General features: G+C 36.5%; 1 protein-coding gene across 1 annotated transcript in view; it reads right to left on the reverse strand.

Moving 5' to 3' along the window:
- Positions 1–12,215, reverse strand: part of HGF (hepatocyte growth factor (hepapoietin A; scatter factor)) — a 50,228-nt gene extending 38,013 nt beyond the window's left edge. Inside the window, exons 1-4 of the mRNA XM_009328360.1 lie at positions 12,183–12,215; positions 8,865–9,028; positions 4,024–4,136; positions 2,800–2,914 (exon numbers count right to left, since the gene is read on the reverse strand). Coding sequence (XP_009326635.1) covers positions 2,800–2,914; positions 4,024–4,136; positions 8,865–9,028; positions 12,183–12,215 — 425 coding nt within the window. The remainder of the gene's footprint in view (positions 1–2,799; positions 2,915–4,023; positions 4,137–8,864; positions 9,029–12,182) is intronic.
- Between the last annotated feature and the right edge of the window lie 288 nt (positions 12,216–12,503).

A 12,503-nucleotide genomic window follows, 5' to 3' on the forward strand; every position in this document is an offset into this window, starting at 1 on the left:
AGAGAGAGAAACAAAAGGAAAATTCTGACATGTGACATTTTTATCATGTTTTATTCCTATTAATGAAATCTTTGAACTAAATGAAGTGGAAAATACCTCTGTTAATTACACTGTGGTTTTAGTCAAAGCAATGTGGAAGCATTATTTAAAAGTGCTTTTCTTACTTTTGGTGCTTGAAGAGAATAATTTTTATGTCATTACTGTTGCTTATAAAATTGTTGCTTCTGTTTTTCCTCTGTAGTCTTGTAATATAAATCTCTCAATTTTTTTCTTAGCTAAAGACAGCCCTGGGCAAACTTTTCTGATGGGACACTGCAACCTGTGTATGTGTTAATGTAGTATGTCAGTGCATATTAGAAAATTTTATTTAATTTTCCTGCTGGAAAATCTTTCTGCTCAGAAATTATGGACATTAGAAAATATAGGGAAAAGGCATTTCAAATTACGTCAGATATGCTGTCAGAACATTAAAAAATGTCAAAATGAATAGCATTATAAACTCAAGATGGGTCAAATATACAGGTACTGAAGCAACATTCTTGAGGGAGGAAAAGGTGAGATGCAGTAAAGACCCATGCAGAAATGGAAGATAGAGCCACTCCTAAAACTGTGTGTTGATTTAGTTCAAAAAAAGAAGAAAGCCAAAAACTAAAGCCAGTAAGAGTAATGGTAAAAACCGATTCAATCACAGCAAAAGTCATGGAAACTAGCTAAAAGCCTGTGAAGTACTGGTCTACTCTTTGACCATTTCGCTTTGAACCCTTTTTGCATTGGTTTTATCCATTTAGATAAAACACTCTTAAGAGCAAAAAAAAAAAAGTTAGTCTTGTAATCTGCACTAGGATGGAGACAAAAATAATGGGACCCTGATTTCGGTTGGGAGTCTCCAGGTTCTACTGGTATACAAATAAATAAAAATATAATTTGTTAAATCCAAGCACAAGTTTAAAGTCTGAAGTTATTTCAATTCTTTCTAGAAAGATAACGAAAAATCAGTAAAGTACATTTCTCCCTTGCATATGAAAAAGGGATTTATTTTCCAATGGCACTTTGTGATAATCAGATGTTGAGAAAAACTGACCTAAAAATCTAAGCGTTTCACACTAATAAGTTCCAAACACACCACTACTGTCTGCTTCTTCCCATCTCCCTCATGTCTCTGATGATGAAATCATATTTTCTGATGTTGAAAAACAAAATTAGCATGCAGCCGCCTCATTTATCCAGTGACCTTTTAAGAATTAAACTTATTGCACAAGGCAGGAGAAAAGTCATTCTCATAAAATACATCATAGAAGAGTGGCTGTCCAAATGTATTAGATAAAGCTGTGTATGCTGTATATTAAAATGCAATTTAGTGATAATATATACTATCCAGACAATTTTTTCTTTAATTATATAGTCATATGTATATTATATAGAATGAATGCTCATTTTTACTTAAGCTGTAGTTATTGAGAATTCTTTCATTTCTAAAAGATGAAGATTCTATACTTCAAGGTGTTGAGTCTCAAGAGGTCATTGCTGTGGGAGCTGATGGTATATATCATACATTCACAAGTAAGAGCGGGTCTGGTCCCACACTGAAACTCAGGCACACTACCATCTATATTATAAGCAGCCAAGTCCAGTCAAGACCAAGCCTGAGGCTCAACTTTGTAACACATCATAAGAGGAGAGAACCCAAGTGTCCTTTGCCTTTTAATGTTATTCCAAGATATCATCTTGCACACTGGATAGATTTGGTCAGGACAGGACTGAGCAGTGCACGGCCCAGTTCCTCACTAGCAATCTCCAGCTTGGCTCCTCCTAAACGAAGTGCTGGTGCTGGGAGTCCAGAGCAAAAGGCAGCAAGGTGGATAGGAAGCTTATGGATGAGAGGACACTTTGGTTTTGACTCTTAAGGGTTTATTATCTACATGGCTAAAGCCAACACAAAAAGGTTCAAAGAGAAATGGTCGAAGAGTAGACCAGCACTTTGCAGTCCTTTTGCTAGTTTCCAGCAACGTTTATTGTGGTTGAATCTGTTTTTACCATTACTCTTACTGGCTTCAGTTTTTGGATTTCTTCTCTTTTGCCTTAGCCAATATAGCTGAACTAAGTCTACTCTCAAGGCATAGATATAGCCTCAGTTCCTCATTATATCAGGTCTTAAACTCAAAAGTTAAGTCCCATACCTGCTGCATCAGTCTTTAGTTATTGCTCATATGCTCTGAAGGAAAGGATTTCAATAATTCGTTCAGTCCTTTCCATGTATTTGTTGTCTGGTCTAAGTGCTTTATAGAGTTTAACATATTCTACAAATAATGGAGAATTAATAGTAACCATGCAGAATATAGTAACAATAATTACATACTGATCAAATAGGTGGGCTAATATCCCTAGTATCCCTCACTTCCTAATAATGTATTTTTTAAAATTACCCATTTCCTGGGAGTCTATTGAAAAACAGAGATAAACTTCCAGACCCCAGGCTGAAGTTATGCAGATATTTTGTTTCTGCCAGTAGCTAAGAGATCAAAAGGATATAAACAGCTAAAAAAACTGACACAGGAAAGGAAGGGATCCAGACACACAGGCTGGCATTAGGACAGACCTCTTTGGAGAAAGCCCAAGAAGGTAAGGATTTTCTGGGATCTGGAGAACAGCATCTCTTGGGGAAAGGCAAGAATACACCTAAGAGATTTTGTTGTCTAAGGTCAGTTTTCTCATAAATTCTTTGTCTGCTAATAAGTCAAACCATGCTTTATGGAAGCTGTCTGAGCACTATTCCCATTGTCTCTGCTCCTGAACTCTTACCTGTGCTCATGGGGGATCATTGAATTCCAGGCTTGACATTGGATACCACTTTTGGTAACAGATATCGTTCCTTTGTAGTCTGCTCCTTTCCCGATGATACAATTCCTGACATAGTCTATTGAAAGAAAAGAGAAGAAAATTAGGGGTTTGGTTAATGTATTTAAAATTAAAGCTCATCATCAGTTTTCAAATAAAAATAATATATTTTTGATAGCCTTTAAATACTTAATTATTCAAAATACTGTTTAATTGTCCACATATGTTCTTGTCTTTTTTTTTTCAAAATATTGATCATTAACTTCCCAAAGAAAGCTACTGAAAATGTTTCCAAAGTGTTTGATTGACCAAAAGTCCATGTCTGAGGATTTAAGTCCCCCACTCATTAATGAGGTAAATAAAAGCAATATTAAGTCAATAGCAGTAACTCATACAACTGAGCTTTTAAGTAGTAAACTGAAGTAGCACTTCAAACTAGTACATATGATGGTAGGCAAATATGTAGGCTGGAAAATTGAGCAAGAGAAAGTATGTAGACAAACTTGCATGACAGCAAACCCAGGATATTTGTAAATAAAACTGTAGGACACAGCTTTCAGAATGCGTAAAACCATCCCATGCCCAGAATGCTCCTACAGCCAAAAAGTCACTGACTGACTTCAGCTTTTTTCCCTTCCATAGCTGGAAAAACAAAATCAGTAAATAAATCAGTTACCCTTCTTTTCATACAGATCAAACGCATGGTCTTGCTTCTTTCTCACACCATTTGTCAAGCTGTTGAAGGATAACCAATGGCATCGTTTTGTAACTCTGTCATAAGCAAAGGCCCTGCAAAGAAAATCTGGATGAGAAAAAAATCTCTGTGTGGTTTTTAATAATGACACATGGCCTGCCAAGGAGCATGCAATGACATCGGATTTATTTTTACTGGGAAAGTCAGAGAAACAGCCCAAATTACTATTTAAACCCGCAACTGTGCTGACAAGAACAAAGAAACAAAGAAATTAAATTGATGTGACCATTACATTAAATACCAGAAAGTATGTAGACAAACTTGCATGACAGCAAACCCAGGATATTTGTAAATAAAACTGTAGGACACAGCTTTCAGAATGCGTAAAACCATCCCATGCCCAGAATGCTCCTACAGCTAAAAAGTCACTGACTGACTTCAGCTTTTTTCCCTTCCATAGCTGGAAAAACAAAATCAGTAAATAAATCAGTTACCCTTCTTTTCATACAGATCAAACGCATGGTCTTGCTTCTTTCTCACACCATTTGTCAAGCTGTTGAAGGATAACCAATGGCATCGTTTTGTAACTCTGTCATAAGCAAAGGCCCTGCAAAGAAAATCTGGATGAGAAAAAAATCTGTGTGGTTTTTAATAATGACACATGGCCTGCCAAGGAGCATGCAATGACATCGGATTTATTTTTACTGGGAAAGTCAGAGAAACAGCCCAAATTACTATTTAAACCCGCAACTGTGCTGACAAGAACAAAGAAACAAAGAAATTAAATTGATGTGACCATTACATTAAATACCAGCTTGGTTGTTCACACTAATCTAAGAGTTTCCTTGTCATTTAAGATCTTTATTTTAAAAGTGAGATAAATGTGACTGAGAGAGCGTTTGTGTCTTCAGTTGTGCTGCTTTCTGGGGAATAAAAAAGAAGACTCTAAAACATCTTTGCTCTGCTTATAATATGCCTCTGAAATAGTTAAGTGTCTCACACCGATGGCTTGAGGAAAATTCAAGCACAAGGAGTCTGTTTCTTGCCTAGAACAACAGAGCTGTTTAAAAACAAGATTATTTTTATTTTTATGAATAATCTAAACTGTGATAGTGTACCTACAGCTTGTCCTTGCTTTGCTTTTGTTTTCTTTTTTTCTCTTATTTTTAACTGCTTTCAAGGACAGAATACAATGTGTGCTGAATTGAGTGGATTTTGGGGGGGCAAGACAGACAAACAGAAAACAGAAGAGTAAAAACACTTTCTTTCAATATTTTAAATGAAATGTGCAGACCTTTTTCTCCTAACATCATTTTGAAAGGAAATTCCTTAAGTGTAGGTAAAATATATTAAAGGATTTTAAAAACACATTTGACTGCCTGAGTGGGGCCAACAGTTATTCCAATAAGACAAAAAAATCCAAAACCAAAACAAAAACAAACCACTGAAAATTCTTTTTCCCCTTAATTTCTCATTAGAACCAAGTAAAAAAATCACTGACATGATACTATTGTCTCTAGACCACCGTAAATTCTACATTTCTGTCAGTCATCCCAAACCTTCTGAGATATTTTATTCTGACCTGAGAAGGCATTTTAACGCTACTTGACCATATCCAAAAGACACACAGACTTCCTACACTTCATCCATACTTTGGCTGTGCCATATTCCTGAGCACTACATCCCCCAAATCAAAGCTCTTTGATCTTCATTTAATTCCGCTCGTCATACAAATTTTTCTGTGTGAGAACTTGCTGGCTTCAGTTAAAAATATTACAAGATCCTATCCAACCTCCCCACTCTTCTCTCTTTCAAACATCCTCTTCATTATCGTTTCCATCACCAAACAGATTTTTCATCCAACTGCTCTCCCTACTCTGTTGACTCCAAATGTTTCCAACCTGCTAACCTTCATCCTTCTGCCCTTGTTCAGCCTTCTGTTCTCTCCTGGCTGGTTCTCAAATATGAGCGTATCCAAATGCCTCTAACTCCATCTTCACAAAAATACCCTTGACCTTTCCTGCCTTTCCAATTACATTCTCCTTTCCCCTCCTCCCTCCTAAAGTGGTAATGCAGAATGCACTGTTTACAAACATTTCTTTCAGTTTTTGCCTTTCAGTTGCCTTTTGGTTTCTTTCCAGTTTGGCTTCAGCCACTTCTGCACATAAAAGTTTCTAACAATCTTTTCTTGGACCCAAATCTGGAGGGGTTTTACACTTCCAAAGTCAACATATTTAAGCAAATTCTTGGACTTTCTTCACTGGTACTGCCGATCACAACAATTTTTGTTGCTGTTATTTGTACTGAGATAGTCAGTAGATTTTCTGATCAGATACTGGAATCCCGTGGTCTATACTGGAATCCCTTTCTATGTAAATACAAAGACACTCCAGAAATTAAGCAGATAACAAAGGATAAGACAGGCACAGCTTTGTAGGTACAGAAGTGACATGTCTACAAAAGTCATCTGCATAGCCAATAAAATAGTAACTATACTATCTTTTTCTCATCCATAAGAAATGTAGTGGGAAATGCTGCAAGGCTGACTGCAGGAAAACCGTGGGAGTAATGGACTGCAAATGGAGGTGAAACAAAGGAGTAAGAACAGGTTAGCAGCAGGTTGATAAAGCTGATAGGGAAGGCAGAAATGCACAGGGAGTTACGAAGTCAAAAAGACAAGGTAAGTGAATCTAAGGGGTATTTTGATGGGGGTTTTAGGAATAGTGTTATGAAGAAGAAAAGTTTAGATAAGGATCTTGTATCTCAGTTGGAAATGATCAAGATCTGTGCAAGCATGATAGCAAGGGAAAAGAGGAAAGGTCCATTCTGAGAAGGGACATATATTAGCTCCAACAAAAAGGTGTCAGAGTTAAAACCAGCAAGGATTAATGATTATCGAATATAATACAATTTCCTTGCAAGTGATACAGAAACTTATCATAAATAAATCAAAAGTTGTTTTTTGTTTGTTCCCCCCCCGAAAATAAGGAATGGCTGATCCTTTTTAAGTCTGTAGTGCCTGAAATCTGCTACTTTACCACTTTCTGGCAGAAAAGAAACCCACGCCTCTTCCTGCTTGTGTACCTCACAGGGCACAGACCCAGGGGTTGCAGCTTCCAGTGCTATTGTCACAATTATGTTACAAAGTATTTCTATTTTATTTGATCTTAATACTTAAAGAAATTGAGTTTGCATCCAGAAAATGAAACATCAGTGCTGTGACCCAAGTGATGGACAACTACTGCATGGATATGGAGCATCAGAATCAAGCCACGAAAATGTCAATAAACAAAGGAAAATCCAAGTCTTATATTTCAAGTATTTAAAATGCCATTTTGTGTTACTTCTCTTCTTATTTTAAAATGCTCCTACAACAACCAGTAAACTAATTGGTTTTAATTTAAGTTGGCAACAAATATCACCTTGTAGTAACCATATGCTGGTATGAAGTTAAAGACTGGGGATCCTAGGAATACAAGGGAAACATTAGTAATCACTGATTCTTTTAAAAGGGAACACATGTCAAATATGTGTTTACAGTAGCATCAAAGAACTATGCATGCTACAACAGGACTCATCTGGGGCCAAATGGGAAACCACAAGAATGTTCCCAGATACAGAAAATCCCTCTTGCTCTGCTGCATAGTGGTAGCACAGGCAAGACCTAACCACCTACACCTCTGCTGTTAGCCTTCCTTGCTAAAAAAGTGTTGGGGAAAATTGCAGATTCCCAGCACAATTAGTCAGATTTGCAATTCTTTTTCATCAGCAGTGCAAAATAGTTACATGACTGATTGCTATTCTGTTATCTGTGAGTAGGATTCTTCCAGGATGTGTTCTCCAAGTCCCCATGGCTCCTCTATGTTGCTTTATGACTGATTACTGCAGAGAGAATTTGCCCCTTAATTAATCCATCAGGCACTGTCCCAACAGAAAAAAATTCTTCACAAATGAGAAAGTAATAAAAATTCAGAGAGATTCTAGATTATTATTCATATAAAATAGAATCAACAAATATATTAACCCACTTTTTATTTTCAGAACGTAAAACATACCAGCCAGCGCAGGTACAACTAGCTTGAGACAATATTCCTAAGCAGATGTTGAAATATAGAATTGTTGTTTGCTTGGTGTCATTCAGAATTTTTTTATGCTTTGAAACCTTATTTCATAATACTCCTCACTGCTGACTATCAGAAGTCCAGGATCTCTTGCTGTATTGAATACAACCTGATCCACTTGGCAATGCTATCATGGAAGCTCTGCCAGTAGGAAAAGGAGTGGCGTGTACCATGTGAAAAATATTACTGCCTGGAACAATTTTCTAACAGAAATAAGTAAGCTCTGCTCATTGTTTACATATATAAATAGTCAAAGTACAAAATGATACAAACTAGATCTTGCAACACTGGAATTAAAGGCTTAAAGAAGGATGAAATTACAGTCGAGGATCTTTTCTGCCAAGGAAGAGCTTTTGTTATCACATTTGGTCTAGCTTCCATTTGTAGTGATTGTCAAAACTTTTTTATGTTTCAAGATCAGGCTCACATTTAGCCCAGTACTCACCAGTACAGAAGTCATCCATTCTCTCCAAGATTCTCCGGCGTTCATGTCCTTTCATTTATTGCTAATGGTCTAGACTAAGAGAGGCCAGGGTGATAATTTAAGTCTAATACACAGGAAAAATAATAGTGATTTGTTCCAAAAAATAGTAGAGAACATGTACAAGGCAGACAAGCAATCAGCTGCATGATGTGTTTCGAAGAGACAGCAGATGCTGAAGAATAGCTATCGTATACTTGTAGTGATTGTGCAGCCCAGAAGGTTCGATTCCATTGTATCAGATTTGTAGTACTTGCCAGTGAACTTCAGCAGTGCATGTATCTGTGTTCCATGTGTGAGGTTCCCATTGATTTCAGTGGGAGTAATGTGCAAAAAATGGAGACAGAATATGGTCTGAAGTGGTGCTGAAATACTGCAGCTGTGATGTGTGACAATAACCATTTTATAAGAGACAAAAAAATCTCAGAAATGTTCACCGAACACTACAGTGCAGCACAAGTCATCCACATCTTAACATGCGTACATTTTTTCACCTATGTTATGGAAAAGATTACAGATTGGACAAGATAAGGAGACAGAACAATTCAGATAAAGCTTCAGAAAAGACTAACACTCTCTGGACAGGTAGAACAAGATCATGGAAACCATAAAAGCACAGTCTTTAGGTTGTCCTCAGTACAAGCTACCACTGATGACAATTACAGACAGACCTTTGGCCAAAGAGAATTATATAGGTACCATTAGGAAAAAAAAATAGAGATACATAACTTACTTGCAAGTGAATGAAAGGCCTTTGTTCCTGCTGCATCTCTTGGCACATTGCTCAGTGGTATTTAACAGCTTGGTTTTTACTTCCAGTGTTTTGTTTATTTTAATGAGCATCAACTCTCCTGTTTTTCTGAAGTCATGAAGAGGATTTCTCCTTTTTCCTTTACCCTCTAAGAAAGAAGCAAAGAAGAAAAAAAAAAACCCCACCACTGTAAAGAAGACTGCTGAAATTAAAGATGGCATTACAGATGAATAACATTTATTAGGAATTATAGGAACACTGGTACCTAAAGCATAGAGAAATTCACAAGGATAAGGTACAAGCAGGTACTTGAGAAGAATTGGTTATTTTAGATGGTGATCTCCATTCTTAAAAACAGGAATGGTAGGAATTATAGCAAAATTAATTTCAAATAAAGACTTGCATAATGTTAGAAAAGGGTAAGAGGAATGTTTTTTACCCTTTGTAAAATTTTTTCAGAACAACCAAAATATGCTTGATAATAATAATCTGAGATCTTATAAATATTTCCATGAAAAACTTAAGTGAAAAAGGTGAACAAAGGTCTTTTTTGGATGCACAGAGTGTAGTTACAATCAGAAGGAAAAGGATATAAATGTTATAGAGAATCACAATCTGAATGTGATAAACTGTTCTTAAAATAGCAAACTTTTAATTACAAATTGTGAAAAGAAATGGAGCCTGGAAATGACACAAAATAATCATTTGTCCTCCCTGTGTTCCAGTGAAGACTCGGTGTGAGTGTTGTGTCCAGTTTAGGTGTGACTGAATTAGAGTTGTTAGCCTACAGAAAAGAAAACGAGGGGAGGCAGAGGCTGTAGCATGGAAATAGTCTGCACTGCCACAAAGATTTCTGCAAAAAGGAATGCACTGATCTGGTTTCCGTGTCTGTGTTGAAAGGCCCAGAGGAAAGAGTATAAAATGGAGCGGGGAAGATTGGCTAGAGATGTTTGGCTAAAGTGCAAGAGGAAAAGTCTTTGATTTTTGCAAGAAAACCCCACAATTTTCCCAATATGTATGTATATTTTTATTTGTTTTCCATAGAAACCAGTCTGCCAGTGTGGGCTGCTCCATCGTCAGTGACTATTCCATGATTCTATGATTCTATGAAGGCAGATGAGTACCTCTGGAGAGTGATTCTCCCTATGCTGACAGAAGAGTAACATAGGGAGGACAAATTGCCTTTTGAATCTATTTATCCTACTTCACTCAATGATCCCAGATGATCTTTTTGGATTAGATGGCTAATCCAGGTAAGGTTAGGGGAATTTACAAATTTCTTAATTTAAATCTCCTTAATTTAAAATCTCCTTAATTTACAAAGTAGGTAATAGTATTTTTCATAACCTCCTTCCATATAACTGTTTTCACAGCTGTCTTTTCACCTTTCTCTACAGAATCTGCAACAATGATAGAACACAAGTGCTCAGGATGAATTTATTAAATTTTGCCAGAGTCTTTCAAATATATGAAACCTCAGCCTAGTGCTCTGTTATCCTGAATAGATAATTCCTCATGCAAGTGCAGAGTGCGCTTAGGTCAGTAAATTTTTGCTTGGTGCACTCTGTGCAGAAGCTCAGAATAACTCTGTAAGCTGCGATAGCTGAGGCTCTGAAGGAGTTACTGACAACTCCGCATATTGTAAAGCCAAGGAGGACTTAAGGGTGTTCCCTTTGCAGAACTTCCATCCTGATCATTAAGTGAGCTCACATTTTCACTGGATTCAGCTAAATCACACCTCTCAGTGGTGAGTTATCCCTAAGACACCTAAAAATACACCAAAGACATTTAAATTAGCTTTCATCAAGCTTCAGCCTTTTAAAAAAAGACAATGAAAGGAGTAGAATATCCCTGCTTCAATGTCCCTATAAAATAATCTTCACCCCATCCTACTCTCCTCCTTTTTGAACTGCTGAAGGTGAGCTATGCTATTCCCCTGTACCTAATAGCTCACAATTTTTATTCCAACTACAAACATTTTCAGAAAAAAGAATTTATTTACCTCCAAATCCATTTTACTATATTATATGAAGAAGCTTTTGATGAAAAGATCAAATGTTAATAGTTTTGGTGCTGTGTTAGTGACTTATATCAGCTCTCTTAAGCATTTTCAGCCTTGTATTTGTGCAGCACGCATGCACCCAAAATGAATGTCTAGGGAAACGCTGTGAGGACACTCTTGCCTTAAGTATCAGCACCCTGTTACTGGAAGCTGTTGTGTCTACACTGAAGCTGCTTTATTTTTTGCTGTACCTGTGATAGAGCCAAAGTGCTGCAAAAAGGATTGCATCTGCTCTTTAGGACAATCAGAGAAAAACAAGTCTTCTATAAAACTTTTGTGGTAAATTTCCCAATCTATTATCTTACAAGACCTAATTGTTAGTTCTATGTTGTCTCAGCCAAGACTTTTATGTCAAATGGAGGTAACAATCAGTACAGAAATATCCAAGTATTTTCTTTCAATTCCTGATGCTAACATTTCCCATCTACTGATAAGTGTAATTGTCTTAATTCCTGACGATAACAGCTTCTTAAACTCACCAGCTAACCTGCAAGAATATGATTAAAAAAATCAAGAAATTCTGTTCTGCCTGAAAAACATGGTTCACAGTTGTACTTTTTTTTTTCTTCTTTTCCTAGCAGTTGTCCAAAGAGGATTATGGGTTTGATCTTGCATTTAGCAATTCATAACAGCCTGATTTACTTTAGCTTTCAAACAACAACATTCTACGACTTGCTTATAATCCAAAAGGCAAAGGGCCAAATGCATCTGTGGTGTGACTGTTAGAACCATCAGAATAACACAAAGCATTACTTTTACAACTCTAACAACAAAATAAATAAAAATAATTGAGCTTTTTTACTTCAAATTAGGTGCATTTATTATTAAAATCTCAAATAAAATAGTGCCCTAGAAATGTGCTACGTTAAAGGTTATCATGCAACATGCTATAACTAATGTTCCTAATTTGTGATTGCCATTCATTTCAGTTTCCTAAACTTTGATTAATCAGGACTTTTGGTTATTTTGTGGGCCATATCCTCTGATGTTTCTTATAGTTGAATATCATATTACTAAGGAAGTCTGACATTCCACTTAAATTTGAAAATAATAGCAGCTGATTCAAACACAAAAAAATCCAGTCAAATATGAATCAACATTTTTTTCTTCAACACAAACAACCATTAGCTAAAAATATTTCTTTGGTTGACTTAAAAAAATCCTCAGAAAGGTGAAGGTGGTGTCTCTTTCTATTTCTTAACAAGATAGCAACCTTGGTTGAACAGAAAATTGAAGACCTCAGCCAGTGCCAAGGAAATGGGAACTACCATATTTGCTCTAGTGGGATGCAGCATTGGGCAAATACTCCATAATCTCATTTGGGATTTCCACAGTCTCCGTGCTGGATATCTTCCATTTTCATAAAATGTTTTGAATATTTACTTAAGAAAAAAGGTTCCTTACAGTGAAAGACATTTACCTGGGAGCTACAAGAACCGAGCTTTGGGTTCCCTTACTACCTTTTTCACACGAGGTTTCTCTTCTCAGATATGAAGCATTAACTGAGACTGCTCAAACTATAGATCATCTGGGGGAAAAGATTTCCAACAATACCTTTT

This window comes from Pygoscelis adeliae, unplaced genomic scaffold, assembly GCF_000699105.1.
Source record: "Pygoscelis adeliae isolate BGI_AS28 unplaced genomic scaffold, ASM69910v1 Scaffold267, whole genome shotgun sequence".
NCBI classification, from domain to species: Eukaryota; Metazoa; Chordata; class Aves; order Sphenisciformes; family Spheniscidae; genus Pygoscelis; species Pygoscelis adeliae.